This window comes from Danio rerio, chromosome 7 (assembly GCF_049306965.1).
Source record: "Danio rerio strain Tuebingen ecotype United States chromosome 7, GRCz12tu, whole genome shotgun sequence".
Taxonomy (NCBI): Eukaryota; Metazoa; Chordata; class Actinopteri; order Cypriniformes; family Danionidae; genus Danio; species Danio rerio.
In genome coordinates, this window is record NC_133182.1 from 4,078,341 (window position 1) to 4,093,272 (window position 14,932).

The window sequence follows — 14,932 nt, forward strand, 5'->3', positions numbered from 1 at the left end:
CTGTGTTTACAATATGTCATTCTCATGACATAAAAGCTGAGGTGCAAGTACACGATTCTTGAACTCACAATTGCTCTTCTTCTGCCTTCGGTTGTTATGAGGTCGATGTACTGGTTCATTGTGGTAAAGAAGGAGCTGAGCCGAAAGGCAAAACTCTCGATTTACCAGTCAATCTACGCTCCTACTCTCACCTATAATCATGAGCTTTGGGTTATGACTTTGAATGGTTCGCTCAGATACTCTTTGCAGCCGAGCAAGCTGGACACACAAGTAACCACGTCATGTAGTACTGGATCATTTGTAGTGGTATTTCCACCAAAGGATGCTCTGGTCCCTTAGCTCTGCCCTTCATAAAAACCCTGTTGGTAACTTTAAGTAGGTTAGGGTTAGGGTATGGAAGACCACATCAGTGATTGTGCTGTTCGATAAGGCCAGACTCATTTATTCATTCTTTCATTTATTCATCTTCTGCCGTTTTTCGGGGGCTGGGTCATGGAGCAGCAGTCTTAGGAGAGAACCCCAGACTTCCCTCTCCCCAGACACTACCTCCAGCCCTTCCGGGAAGATCCCGAGGTGTTCCCAGGCCAGCCGAGAGACTTAGTTCCTCCAGCGTAACCTGGGTCTTTCCCGAGGCCTCCTCCCAGTAGGAAGGCATCCGAAACAGATGCCCGAGCCACCTCAGCAGACGTCTCTCGATGAGGAGGAGCTGCAGCTGTACTTCGAGGTCTTCCCGGATGTCAGAGCTCTTCACCCTATCCATAAGCGTGTGCCCTGACACCCTTCTAAGGAAACTCATTTCGCCCGCTTGTATCCGAGATTTAGTCCTCTCGGTCAGGACACAAAGCTCATTTAACGTGTTCAACATTAAATGGATTCTAATTTAAAGGAATAGATCTAATTTAAAGTAATCAATCTGCTGCGCAAGTGTCAAAATTTGCTGCACAATTTCATCGATTACCTCCATTTTTCAAAACTGTAAACCCGTCGACTGGGATTAACGTTTCCTCTTAATAAATACATGCCCAATAAAATAGCCCCTCCACTGTCATTTGATTGACATGTTTTAGTGTACATGTAACGGAGGCCATGCTAGTAAGTGCTGTGCAGGTAAACCTCACTCCTCTGACCTGTAAAGTTTCTCTAGCAACAAATGCTAGAGACTATGGTCTTTAGCCTTCTTGTTAGAGCAACCAACTCCCATGAGGGGAAGGTCGCAGGTACGATCCCAGCTCAGAGCAGGTTGGGTGGTGTAGGTCCGGCAGGGTTACATACACATCGGAAATTTAAATGCAAAAGAATTTGCAATTCCATTAGAGTTTTGACAGGTTACATGCACAACACAAATAAAAAGAAATAAATGAAACTATTAATATTGCTATTAAGATATGTCAGTCTCATAGCTTGTAAGACATTAGCGGAAATGCAAAACGCAAATGCAAACAGTAATGCGGGATTTGCAATTGCATTTGGATTATGACACAATTTATGCATCCTTATGTAACCCCGCCGGTCCTACACCACCCAACCCGCTCCAAGCTTGTATCGAACCGACGATCTTCCACATGGGAGTCGGTTGCTCTAACAAGGAGGCTAAATACCATGGCCTCTAGCGTCTGTCGCTAGAGCACCTTTAGAGGTCAGAGGAGTGAGGTTTACCTCCACTTACTAGCTGGCCTCAGTTACACACATATGGAAAATGTAATTGCAAATCCTATCTGCAATTGCATTTGAAAATTGTCTGGGATATACTTCCATAGAAAACTAGCTTAGAGAGCAATTTGGCAGTGAAAATTTGCATACCGTGCCACCTGATGTTAAAAAGCTGAGCTGAACCTGGTAAAAACTAAACTCAGAATTAATTCCAGAGAGAATCATTTCGGAAATTCAAGCAGGCTTATCTCACCGTGCAAACTTACTAACTACTTATTTATTTGTATCAGATTCTTACCGTTGTGTCAGGATGGGGCATTCTGATCACTATTGGGACCTTTGCTGCAACCTTGTCATCAGCGCTGGGCTTCCTGGTGTCCGCCCCCAAAGTTTTCCAGGTAGACATTATTTGACTACTCAGTTGTTGGTTTAGCATGCATTCAGTTCTTACATTTCTCCGTGTCTTTTTCCAGTTATTGTGTAAGGACAAGATTTACCCATACATTGGCTTCTTCGGAAAAGGTTATGGGAAAAACAAGGAGCCTCTTCGTGCTTACGTTCTCACGTTTATCATTGCCATGTGTTTCATCCTCATCGGTGAGCAGTGGATTTCCCCCAGATCAATAACTGTTCCTCTCTGGGGATGTTTTAACATGTGATGTTGATATTTTCAGGTAATTTGAACACAATCGCTCCTCTGATCTCCAACTTCTTCCTCGCTTCTTACGGCCTTATTAACTTCAGCTGTTTCCATGCCTCTATCACCAAATCACCTGGTGAGAACATCATCAATTTTGCATTGCATTAATGAATGTTGAAAACTGAGACTTTATATAAATTATTATATAACAAACCTTACAAAATTTGCCTGTAACTATAACATTTTCCATTTGTGTGGGTCAAAAGTAACCCAACAACATATGCTAGATTTACTGGCTTACGTTTGTCTATATTTTACATACCAGACTATGACCTTAATTTGTTATCTGCTAACATATTTTCAACTTTCTGCAAAAAACAAACAAAAAAATCTTTTAAATTTTTGGCACTTCCAGGAATTGTTTGTGGGGTTTGTGCAGTTGTATCGCTTAAATTCAGTTCATTTTTATTTCTATAGCGCTTTTACAATGTAGATTGTGTTAAAGCAGCTTCACACAGAAGTTGTAGTAAACTGCAACTGCAATTTTTCAGAATTGAAGTTCAGTTTAGTTCAGTTCATTGTGGTTTACTTTTCACTGCTGAAAGCAAAATGACTTCATTTAATTACTACAATTATTACCAAAGTATACAACTAGCATGAGTTCACTTGCAGTACAAATGAAAAATGTCACTGTGGATTAGTTGATTACTCTTATAGTAGACTTATGTGAACTAATTTAGTCCCTAGAGTTATTACACTATGAAGAGTTTGGCTGCAAAACTCGATAAACCATGTCATTTTTTGACATTTGGATTTTATTATTGGAAATCGCTGTTCAGATGTACCTTAATCTATGTGTGAATTGCTGCCATTAATAACATTTAAGAATGTACATTTTAGGCCTACTACAAAATGTATTTTTTTCACAAAACGTGATATCCGCCAGACCAGTTTCTTTACAAAGTGCGATATAACGGATATAGAACGTTCAGGATGCTGCGCAAGCTCAACATCCCTTGGGGAGAGAGTCATCGCTGGTAAAGTGCCCTGAGTTTGCTTGATAATGAGAGTATGTTGGTCTGTGTCATGCCGACAAACTATTAGATGAAGATGTCGCCTTCAACTTCACAAAAATGTATAAAAAAGCTGCAAAAGTGGACCAAGAAAATTCCTGCGTCTGTCAGTCTCCGCTGATATCAAGAAGGTCAGGGGTTACAGTGAAAAACTGCCTTTTTTTTTCTGCACTCCTCCCCATCACAAGATACCTGTCTGCAAGGCTACATTTCTAAGTGTCCTTTGTAAGTTTATTCTTTAAATAATTTAGTTAGAGGATGATCACTTGCACCAAAAGCTGTTGTGATGTGCGCCACTGTTTAAAACTTGTGCGCGCTCCCTTTTTCTCGTGTGAAATTGTGACTGGAAATGCAACTATAGCCACAGTGGCTGGTCAGGCCCTGATGATGATAATTATTATTATTATTATTACAGTAAAATAATTCATTAAATATGACGGGGCGAGGTGATATTTGTCGCGGATTCTGTGCAACCGAGGCAAGAACTGTGACACCGCGGCTACAGGTTTGGTTTTCAGCAGCGGTGTAAAAGAGCCGTCCTCCACTCTTTCTGTAACAAGCTACAAGTCGTTTATCAAACTAACTTAATCTTACTTATCAAGCAAAACATTGATTCACTAGTTTTTCTTGATGGTATAACAGCAGTATAATGTAGCCTTAGAATTTATAGCATTTAGCAAAAAATAAATAAATAAACAAATAAATAAAATAAATAAATTCTAGCCAAAACTAACTCGGAATCGTATTATTATTAATAAATCTTTGTATATATTATTCCAAATATTTATGATGTATTGTTTTTTAAACCAATTTAAGATGTTTGACAATGTTAGGATGAATATGTTGCATTTTGCCAGGGTTTTTGACTTTTTTATTAACTATTTTTGGACAAAGTTGAATAAAAAATGTCCTATATTTGAAAAATATTGTGTTCCTGGCCTTCACGGAGCTCAAGTAATAGTTTAATGTATAAACATTGTGAATGAACTTGATTGTTAATGTCTAAAATAATAAACAGACTCAGACTCAGAAATAATAATGTCAAATAACCAACATTTCTCCAAATATATACCTCGTTTTGCAACGAAACTCTTCAAATATACTACTAGTTCATAGATGATAATACTTGATCTATATTTAAAATATACTTTTAGGGTGCTTTCACACCTTCACTTTTGTTTCGGAACGTGTCTCGTTCGTTTGGCATATGTGAACAGGGCAATCGCGCTCTGTTCCGCGCCAAAGTAATCGCTCCGAGATCGCTTGAATGAGGTGGTCTCGGCTCGATTGAAATGAACCCTGGAGCGGTTCGATTACAGTGAGAAAGGGATCCGATCCGAGCGCGGTTATATGACAGTGTTTTATGGATATGTAATAGGCATACGGCTATATGAAGAGGGAATTATTAGTATGACGGGAAGTTTTGCGAGTCTCCGGATGCCCGCAAACGAGTGATGATCTCCCGGTAATCTCGCGTCTCCCTCCCGGTCCTCAAATAGGCATCGTCGCGCACCCTCCTCACCCCTCCCCACCGCATCTCTCCTCAGACACATCGCGCGCGCACCCTGTCAATCACCATCAAACCACCACCTCTCCTGACAGCTGAGCGGGACGCTGCAAAATAAACCCTGACACTCTGACCAATGTGAGGAGAGTTTACTCGCACGTGACTTGTTTTAGCTCTTTTGGTCCGATTAGAAACTTTGCAGTGTGAAAGCGAACCGCTCCAAGAGCAAACTGAATCGATTTACAGGTGTGAAAGCACCCTTACATTACTTGAGTATACTTTCTTTGCGCAAGGGAAGTGATAAATTGCAGACAATCCAGAGCTGAAAGAAATGTTTCATTGAGATGTTGTCACAGGGCTTTAAAAAGGCTTGTTTTGTTCTGTTTTTGTGTCTGATGATCATTTCTCTTGCAGGTTGGCGACCACAGTACCGGTACTATTCTCCATGGCTGTCTCTGTTCTGCTGTTGCTTGTCGTTCACCCTCATGTTTTTGTTCACATGGTGGGCTGCTCTTGTCACTTTCAGTGTTGTTCTCTTCCTCATAGGTTATGTCAACTATAAAAAAACCTGTGAGTACCATGCTTTATCAGTTATCATTGTTTCAGTACATTTGTGTTTCTCATCTCGACTGCTCTTATGTGCAGATGTCAACTGGGGCTCGTCCTACCAAGCCGCGTTCTACAACATGGCTTTGAACTTCTCGATGAATCTGACTACTGTGCCGGATCACGTCAAAAACTTTAGGTAAGAATCATTACCAAACTGACCACCACAGATCATCAAAACACCAGTCGTTCATGAATAAACTCTCTCTCTCTCAGGCCTCAGTGTCTTGTTCTGTCTGGACCTCCAAACACCCGTCCTGCTCTGGTGGACTTTGTGGGCACTTTTACCAAAAATGTCAGCCTGATGATCTGTGGCAACATAACCATAGTAAGAGCTGTGACAGTCATAATCAACAAATAGTTTTTACTATTAAAAAAAGCCTTTGTCACTTTTAAACAATGAAATGTTTTCTTACCCTTGCACTCAGGAGGGCGAGCAGTCCGATTTTCCTGAACACAGTTCTGATTTGGTGGTGGAATGGCTGACTAAGAGGAAAGTTCGTTCTTTCTACACAACTTTCGCTGCTGAAAGTCTGCAGGATGGCGCCCACAATCTCATGCTGGTAGGAGAACCTTTGGCTTCAGAATGGTTTCTTCTTCATAGCCATGTTTCCATCAAAAGATGCAAAATAAATGTTTGCGGAAAACTGGTAAAATAAGCTAAATTGGCTGTAGAATATGTGCGTGAATTAGAGTGTATGGGTGTTTCGCAGTGATGGGTTGCAGCTGGAAGGACATCTGCTGTGTGATGCTGCGTTTACACCAGATGCGGAACGCGCGTTAAGCGCGAGTGATTTACATGTTAAGTCAATGCAAACGCGCGAATAGACATCCTGCGGCGCGATACGCGCAAATGACGCGGGGCGAATTGAGCGTTTTGCGCGTTTGACACGCTTAATGAGCGTTTCGCGCGAATCTCTCAATTTCGAAAATCTGAACTTCAGCGTACATTCGCGCCGCAGTAACCAATCAGAAGCTTGCTCTTGTGTGGGTGTGATTGTGACCATAGAACCTGTTGTCGGTGTTCCGAGGGAAAACCTCCAGCCTTCACCGACAACAGTTCATCAAACTGGGCTTGGCTCAGTCAGAAGCACCGCTGAAAGCCTCCGTCATCCAGGTTCAGTTTCTGGAGGAGTTTATGAGCTCACAGAGCTGGATGCACCTCTGAAAGGATGTAGTGGACTCAGACACGACCCGAAACGTATCAACACTGTTTTTCAGCCTTCATAAAGCACATAAACACTGTTATTTTCTTCAGAAAATCAATGTTAGCCATTTAGCTATGAAGCTAGAGTCTTCGGGCAGACAGAAGCCCTGCCCATCACGCGAATCCGCGTCTGTTCTGAAGTGAATTTGACACGCGAATGATGCGGATTTGACGTGCGAATGAAGCGAGTAAACTCAAATGTTCATGCGACAATTTACGCGCGAATATCGCGATTTATCCGCGCGTTCCGCGTCTGGTGTGAACACAGCATAAAACACATGCTGGATAAGTTGGCGGTTCATTCCATTGTGGCGACCCCAGATTAATAAAGAGACAAAGTCGAAAAGAAAATGAATAGAGAATGAATTTCTAAAATATAAACTCAGAAAATCAGAGTAATTGTTATTCAGATATGTAACAAAAAATTCTAATTTTCTATTTATTTTAACAAAGGAAGTTTTTCTCTCTCTGAAACTGTAATTGCTTAAAAAAAACAATTAAATATTTATATAAATGTATGCCAATATATATGTATGAAATATGGTGTCACTAATTTGAAACGGTTTTGTTTTGATAAATATCTTGTTTAGAATATAAGTGTTATTTTTAAACAAAATTAAAAAAAATAAAGAGTTCAATTTCTGTTGTCCACGCATTGAGATTTATATATTTCTTAGCATTTAGTCAAGCAGTTCATTTGGTTATGGATTAACTATGTTGTGAGTATGAGTAACAACACTGTATCACTACAGGCTTCTGGTCTTGGGAAACTGAAGCCAAACACACTTGTTTTGGGATACAAGACAAACTGGCAGGAATGTAAACCGGAGAGTTTGCAGGACTACATCAACACCATTAAGTGAGCTCCTGTTTTTTGTTTGCAAACGGCAGTAAAACTGATGCACTTTTATCACTGAATTTTAAATGTTGTTGAACGATTCTCATTTAGTGATGCGTTTGATTCAAACTACGGTGTCGCACTTTTGAGAATGATGGATAAGCTGGACATTACAGATGATATGTACAGTGCAGGTATGTATGTATGTGTGTGTGTGTGTTTTGTACAGTGTGATGCCTAGGAAATGCATTGATGCTGCTATCTGAAGGTCGTGCGCACAGGGACAATTTTTGCTTACACTTATCGTCATTTTTTCTAGATGTTTTTCTGCATTCATACTCAAGCGATTTTCACTGGAGATGAGCATAGTGAACGTGCAAAATCGTTCGTGCATCAGAGTTGGCATCAGAGTAGGCATGGGCGATAATACGCTATTATGGTATACGGCGGGATCTTAAAATAGCAAAGGCATCAGTTTCAATAACAATATACCGTCATAAAAACAATGCATTTAAATAGGAGACAAGTATTATGCCTACAAATGCGCATGCGTGATTGTCATCACTGGACAGTGTGGAGGAGAGAAAGAGAGAGAGAAAGAGCGAGAGAGAGAGAGAGCGAGCGAAAGAGAGAGAGAAAAAGGTGAGGTGGCGAGTCGTGCGCCAATTGACCTGCAGTTTCACAGTATTTCCAGTTTCGATCAAACGAGAAGGGAGTTGTGGTAAATACGAACTATAATCATTTCCACTGCTGTACTGCGGGAGCCAACCAGATTTCTTGCGGTGCGAGGATGAATTTCTGAATAAAGCATGGGAGCGGTCGGTAACTCTAGTGTAATTTGAAAGGGTTTGAGCGCGCAGTCTAACAATATCACTACCCTACTCTAGAGATCTGCGCGGGACTAAATTTTGAATCCCGCTCCTGCCCGCACCCGCCAGATTTTAGCCTGAACCCGACCGCTCCCGCTTATATTAAGAATTTGTAGTCCCGCTGCCCGACCCGCCCCGTTTTCTGCCCGCCGCGCCCGATCCCGCTAAAGAGCGGGGGAGAACAAAACCAAAAATCACCCAGCTATACAGTCCAGACAGCCAAGCTGTCTGTATAAACACACACACACAGCACCAAGCACACACACACACAGACAATTAAAGCTCTCTCTCTCATACGCGCGCGCGCACTAACACACACACAAGCACCAAGCAGACACACAGGCGTTTGCTGTTATATCAACTCAAAGGCTTGTAAAACCATGTATCAAGTACCAATGTAATACCAAAAGGTTTTATATAAAGGTATATAAATACTGAGTCGCGCCAGCTCCGGGCCGCAGCGCACATTCCTCTCGGCCCGATTCCGGCACGGATGCGGCAGCGCAGGCTCGCTTAGCGGAGCCAGGCCGAGTGGTAAGTCTCCGGCAGGCGAGAATCTAGCCGGAACTGGCTTTGCTAAGGTTTGCTATCTGGGAAAGCTCTCTCTCTCATTCGCGCGCGCACTAACATACATACACACACACACAAGCACCAAGCACACAGACAGGCAAAGCTCTCTCTCTCTCTCTCTCTCGCTCTTGCTCTCTTTCTCATTCGCATAGCAATATCCGCAGTATTGCTAGACAGCCCGCTCCCGTCCCAAATTAAACCCGTTACCGACCGCTCCCGCGATTTATTCGAAAATTTATTCCCGCGCCGCAGAAATCTGGTCGGGTACAGACCTCTACCCTACACTACCCTAAACGTATCGATGCTGTATTTCAGTCTTCATAAAGCACATAAACACTGTTATTTTCTTCATAAAATCCATGTTAGCCATTTAGCTATGAAGCTAGAGTCTTCGGGCAGACAGAAGCCCTGCCCATCACGCGAATCCAAATCTGTTCTGAAGTGAATTTGACATGTGAATAAAGCGGGGTTTGACGCGCGAGTGAAGCGAGTAAACTCAAATGTTCACGCGGCTATTTACGCGCGAATATCGCGATTTATCCGCGCGTGTCGTGTCTGGTGTAAACACATCATGAGTTTCTTTTTTATGAGACTTTTTTCAGGTGAAGTTTTTTTTCCCTCTCCGCTGTCGCCACTGGCTCGCATGGTTCAGGATTGGTAGAGCTACGCATCGATGATTTTGCTCTTCAGTGTTTGAACTCTCAGTAATGATTAAATCACACTGAACTGAGCTAAACTGAACTGAACTTAACTTAAACACTAAAAACTGAACTACACTGTTCCAGTTACTATGACCATTTTGTGAAGCTGCTTTGACACAATCTACATTGTAAAAGCGCTATACAAATAAAGCTGAATTGAATTGAATTACTCCTGGCGTTTTGCGTATCCGTGTGCACACTCACGAGTGTCTTTTGTTTAGTTATGAGGCATAAATGTCACCAATAAGTGGAAGCAAAACTTATCCCGTGTGCATGGTCTTTAAAAATCGCACAACTAACTTAAACATTGGTTCGTTTTCACAGAAGACGGCTTATCTGCTATTGATAATCCTGCCTTTGAGAGAGATGAAGTCCCACAATCCAGAAGTGACACCATTGATCGGGATTCAGGTGATAAACGCATTCAAAGTCAATTTTGCACTTTCACCACTCTGAAACCTAATTAAGGGATGTGAAGCAAGTTAGAAACATAATTAGTAAATATTTGAGTAAGTATTTAAATTTAAATGATAGACATGATGGTTCATGTCAGCTGTATTTCTTCTTCTTTTGCTATTTGGTTGCCTTGCTGGTGGATTTTGGGAAAAGCTGCTTTAACGTGTGTATATTGGATGTAAATATGAAATCATTGTGGGTTAAACAATAGTTAACAAAAATTGGGAAGGAAGTCTTTATCTCAGAATGCCTGACACCTGATATAGTGCACTATATAGAGGGTCTGTGTCATGTGACATCACCATGAGCCTGAAGCGACTGTGACTTCGCCCACTGAGTGGCAAAAATAGACAGCGGTCTAAAATGTGGTAACGCTGTTTCAATTGACTGTACAAACAGGTAAAAAAGTATCATCTATGATATAAACCTAAGTGAATGCTTCTGAAATACTGTATTTAATGTTTTACTCAATTTTATCCATCATCTGTGGGACAGTGTTAAGTTACAGTAGTCGCAACAAACTGATTTTCCTACAAGTAGTGCTACATGAAGCATAGATGATTAGATTAGACCAGTGGTTCTCAAACTTTTTTCATCAAGTACCACCTTAGACACTTTTTTTCTCTCTATGTACCACCACCACATGTCCACATCTTAACTCCATTTCTGATTTCCCCATACAGATAATTCTGATGAAGAATCAAGCGATCAAATCAGAACAGTGTTTCAGGCCAAACAAGGCAAGAAGACCATTGACATCTACTGGATCTCTGATGATGGAGGTGAGACATGAGTTTGAGTAGATGCTGCTTCAGCTGCTGGACAAACTTGGTTTTGGTTACGATCTTGGCCAAAGCTTAAAGCAGGGGTGCTCAAACCTGTTCCTGGAGATCTACCTTCCTGCAGAGATTTGCTGCAACCTCGATCAAACACACCCATCCTTAATTTTCAAGTGCTCCTTCAGATTCTACTTAAGCCGCAGTCACACTGCACGTTCTAGCCTCATAGACTTCCATTCATAAGCATGCAAAAGCAACAGACCAGAAACGCAAGCTCATGCGACAAGTTTTGCATTTCGCCGAGTTCGAAAGTTCAAGCTTGGTGAAATCGCATCACGTGACTGTGTGAGACCAATCGAAGATCAAAACATGAACTCCCTGTACAGAAATTTACAATGTGGACCAATTGCTCGCTTTTTTACTGCTTAATAATCTTGCTTAATACCGCCTCTTTTCACAGCGCTGTATGACAGAATTTCTCAAACTCTAGTGTGACGGCAGCTTTAGTTGTGTTTGATCATGTTTGGAGCTCTGCAGTAAGGTAGATCTCCAGAAACAAGGTTGTGGTCCCCTGAATTAAACCAATATTCCACCCAAAAATGAAATTGTACTCACGTTTTACTCTCACAAGTGGTTTGAACCTTCATGAGTTTCTTCATTCTGTTGAACACAGAAGATGACATTCTGAAAAATATTGAGGAAACGGTAACAATTGACATCCATACGACAAAATGTACAATTTATCTATTTGGTTTAATAGGGCTATCCATATCCTTCCTCTGTTTCCCAGTACAGATATCTAAACCAGGGGTGCTCACCCCTATTCCTGGAGATCTGCTTTCCTGCAAAGTTTAGCTCCAAGCCTGATCAAACACAACTAAACCAACTGATGCTGAGTTCAGACTGCATGATTTTAGCCCCAATTTTGGCTCGCCAACAAGTTTTAAGAATGGCCATCTAATGGCTGAAATCAATCAGCAAGAAGGTCGCTGGTTTGAGCCTTGGCTGGGTCAGTTGGCGTTTCTGTGTGGAGTTCGCATGTTCTCCCTGCGTTCGCATGGGTTTCATCCTGGTGCTCCGTTTTCCCCCACAGTCCAAAGACATGTGGTACAGGTGAATTGGGTAGGCTAAATTGTCCATAGTGTATGAGTGTGTGTGTGAATGAGTGTATGTGAATGTTTTCCAGAGATGGGTTGCGGCTGGAAGGGCATCCGCTGCATAAAAACTTGCTAAGTTGGCGGTTCATTCTGCTGTGGCGACCCCAGATTAATAAAGGGACTAAGTCGACAAGAAAATGAATGAATGAATGGCTGAAATCAGGTAAATCGATGCTTGTTCACGCAAGTAACAATCACACAATGTGAACCATCAAAGATGCGATCTGAAAGAATCGCAGATGAGTCACCGATACGTGTGAGATATTTGACGTGCTGAATATCTGGAGCTGTCTGAGATTCAAATCATGCCGTGTGAATTGAGTTTTGACTGAAAATAACATCAGCGATCAGCTACAGCCAATCAGAGTGCAACATTCATTAGACGTGTGTGTGTGTACCGTCATTGGTGTGTACCTGCAGGCCAGCGAGAGGCTGGTAGAGAAGGCCTTTTCAGTTTGTTTGGAAATGGAGGGAAAAAAATTGTGTATATTTGGCATGTGAGCAATATCACAACTGGGTTAAAAACGAAAGTTGAGGAGAAATTGCTAATTCCCAAACTCAGGTTAGCGAATATGTACATTTTCTACCCCATAAAAGGCCTCTTTCTCGTAATTTAGTTAATAACAAAAGATATACAACATGTGTTTGGTTGAGAGACGTAGTTTGGAAGAAGGTGTCGGCGTTTCTTCCTGTAGTAAAGTCATGCAATGTGAAAGCTCCTGTCACCGATCCATCTTGCAGTGTAAACAAAGCAGGGACAAAACGCTAGCCCAGATAGTCATGCAGTGTGAAAACATCTGTGACACGACTACTTGAAAATCATGCAGTCTGAACTCGGTATAAGTAGAATCTGAAGAAGATCTTGGTAATTAAAGGCAGGTTTGTCAGATGAATTGTGCAGCTGAACTCTGCGGGACGGTTAATTTCCAGAAACAGGGCTAAGCACCCCTAATTTAAAAACACTTACACCAAAATAAATGTACTTTCAATGGAATGACAAGTAAATCCTTGTTCTGCTTTTGTTATCAGCTCTTGTTTTAATCATAAACCCACATTCAATGGATCCACTGCTCTTTCAGGTCTGACTCTTCTAGTGCCGTATTTGCTGACCAGAAGGAACCGCTGGAAAAAGAGCAAAATCCGAGTGTTTATCTTAGGAGATCAAGAGACCAAGAAAGAAGACCGCGACGAGTCAGTCCATCATCATCCTCATTTTTGTAACTAGATTTACGCAGGACGTGCTATTTAAACACTGTTTTCCTTTCAGCATGAAGATGCTGCTAAAGAGATTCCGGCTGGAAATTGAGGAAGTTATTGTCATAACAGATGTGGATAAACCTCCCCTAGCTAAAAAGTGAGAAATACAAGGCTTCTTCCAAATCTGAAACTGTGGTGTCAAAGTTTTCTCCAGGTCTCCCAATCATAATTATGAGTTTGCAGAAGCTGCACACCTCTTAAGTCTCATTCATGATATTTCTGACAACATGTAAAGGAGGTAGGATAACTAACACATTTGTTTCTGTAGTGTGCAGCGATTTGAGGACACCATCACCCCCTTTAGGCTGAGTGAAGAACAGACCAGAGTAGACCTGCAGGAGTTCAGGAGACTCAATCCGTGGGCAGTTTCTGACAAAGATCTGGAGGCTGTTAGACCCAAGGTGAGTGTGTAGTCCTGGGGCCTTATGTACGAAGACTTGCACTGAATTAATACTAAAACATTGCGGAAACGGACAAAGCTGTAAATGTGCGTACACAGTCAAAAATTCAGATGTATGAAACACTGCGTACGCAGAATCCCACGCACATTCTCTTTGTAAATCAGAATTAACGTGAAACTGAGCGCACGTGCACGAGCGCAATATCCAAATGCGAGCGTGAAACCTGGCGTACGCAAAGTTATGCGCATGCAGCGCCCCTGGTTTTTACTTCCTTGTGGGGTAACGTTTCCTCAAGTATCGTCATAGCAGTAATGTTTGACCTTCCCTGCTGAAACATCCAGCTCAAACCAGCCTAGGCTGGTTGGCTGGTTTTAGCTGGTCGACCAGGCTGGTTTTAGCCAAAGGTTTTGGCCATTTACAGGCTGGTCTTAGCTGGTCAGGCTGGAAAATGACCAGCTAAATCCAGCCAAAACCAGCTTGTCCAGCCTAGCCAGACTGGGAGCACAGCCAAAACCAGCTATGACCAGCTAAGACCAGGATGGAAATGGCTGAAAACCAGCCTGGAAATGGACAAACCCCCTCTAAAACCAGCCTGGTCGACCAGCTAAAACCAGCCTAGGCTGGTTTAAGCTGGATTTTTCAGCAGGGTTGTGAGAATATTTTTGGTCCGTATGAGAAAAAAAGACTTTAAGTATTTTATATTTTATTTTATGTAAAGGTGTTTTCTCTGTGTATTGTGTTTGTAGATAGAGTAAGGCTAATCATACAGAATATACACTCTAAAACAGAGCTGGGTTGTAATAACGCAATGCTAAATCACTCATGGACAAACCTAACCAATGTGGAAAAATCTTAAATTAAACTAAGAACATTTGAACCAACACTGGGTTGCACCGACCCATTGTAATTTAGAGCACATTATTTAAATTATTACATCTAAGTATACAACATATTTATGTTTGTCGTTCTGTGCACACTCTGGGATATTGTAACCCAACAGTTGGGCTTGTCCATATTTTATGTTGGGTTATGGCAAGAGTTTGTGTGTGAGTTATTGTTGCCAGTCCATGGCTTTCTTTATATAACCGTGTTTGATTTTCAGGTGGAGAGGACGGTGCGACTAAATGAGATCATCAAGAAGAACTCCCTCTACGCTGCTCTGGTTGTAGTGTAAGAAATGTTATCATTTACATGCATTAATTCAAAGTGACTCACAAATAA

General features: G+C 41.7%; 1 protein-coding gene and 2 long non-coding RNA genes across 4 annotated transcripts in view; 1 reads left to right on the forward strand and 2 right to left on the reverse strand.

Moving 5' to 3' along the window:
* LOC141375262 (uncharacterized) overlaps positions 1 to 2,423 on the reverse strand; it is a 39,773-nt gene extending 37,350 nt beyond the window's left edge. The window contains exon 1 of the long non-coding RNA XR_012382995.1: positions 1,949 to 2,423. This is a non-coding gene — a long non-coding RNA (uncharacterized lncRNA). The remainder of the gene's footprint in view (positions 1 to 1,948) is intronic.
* slc12a10.2 (solute carrier family 12 member 10, tandem duplicate 2) overlaps positions 1 to 14,932 on the forward strand; it is a 44,973-nt gene that overhangs the window by 22,591 nt on the left and 7,450 nt on the right. Inside the window, exons 11-25 of the mRNA NM_001045001.1 lie at positions 1,941 to 2,048; positions 2,124 to 2,247; positions 2,325 to 2,426; positions 5,285 to 5,440; positions 5,516 to 5,615; positions 5,693 to 5,804; positions 5,905 to 6,039; positions 7,436 to 7,542; positions 7,633 to 7,715; positions 9,986 to 10,072; positions 10,801 to 10,899; positions 13,133 to 13,244; positions 13,321 to 13,407; positions 13,579 to 13,711; positions 14,814 to 14,881. Of these exons, the coding sequence (NP_001038466.1) occupies positions 1,941 to 2,048; positions 2,124 to 2,247; positions 2,325 to 2,426; positions 5,285 to 5,440; positions 5,516 to 5,615; positions 5,693 to 5,804; positions 5,905 to 6,039; positions 7,436 to 7,542; positions 7,633 to 7,715; positions 9,986 to 10,072; positions 10,801 to 10,899; positions 13,133 to 13,244; positions 13,321 to 13,407; positions 13,579 to 13,711; positions 14,814 to 14,881 (1,613 nt within the window). The remainder of the gene's footprint in view (positions 1 to 1,940; positions 2,049 to 2,123; positions 2,248 to 2,324; positions 2,427 to 5,284; positions 5,441 to 5,515; positions 5,616 to 5,692; positions 5,805 to 5,904; positions 6,040 to 7,435; positions 7,543 to 7,632; positions 7,716 to 9,985; positions 10,073 to 10,800; positions 10,900 to 13,132; positions 13,245 to 13,320; positions 13,408 to 13,578; positions 13,712 to 14,813; positions 14,882 to 14,932) is intronic.
* Positions 10,234 to 14,932, reverse strand: part of LOC141375260 (uncharacterized) — a 33,297-nt gene continuing 28,598 nt past the window's right edge. Inside the window, exons 9-10 of one of the 2 annotated variants that reach the window (XR_012382991.1) lie at positions 11,512 to 11,556; positions 10,234 to 10,932 (exon numbers count right to left, since the gene is read on the reverse strand). This is a non-coding gene — a long non-coding RNA (uncharacterized lncRNA). The remainder of the gene's footprint in view (positions 10,933 to 11,511; positions 11,557 to 14,932) is intronic. The other variant, XR_012382992.1, reaches the window with a different exon arrangement.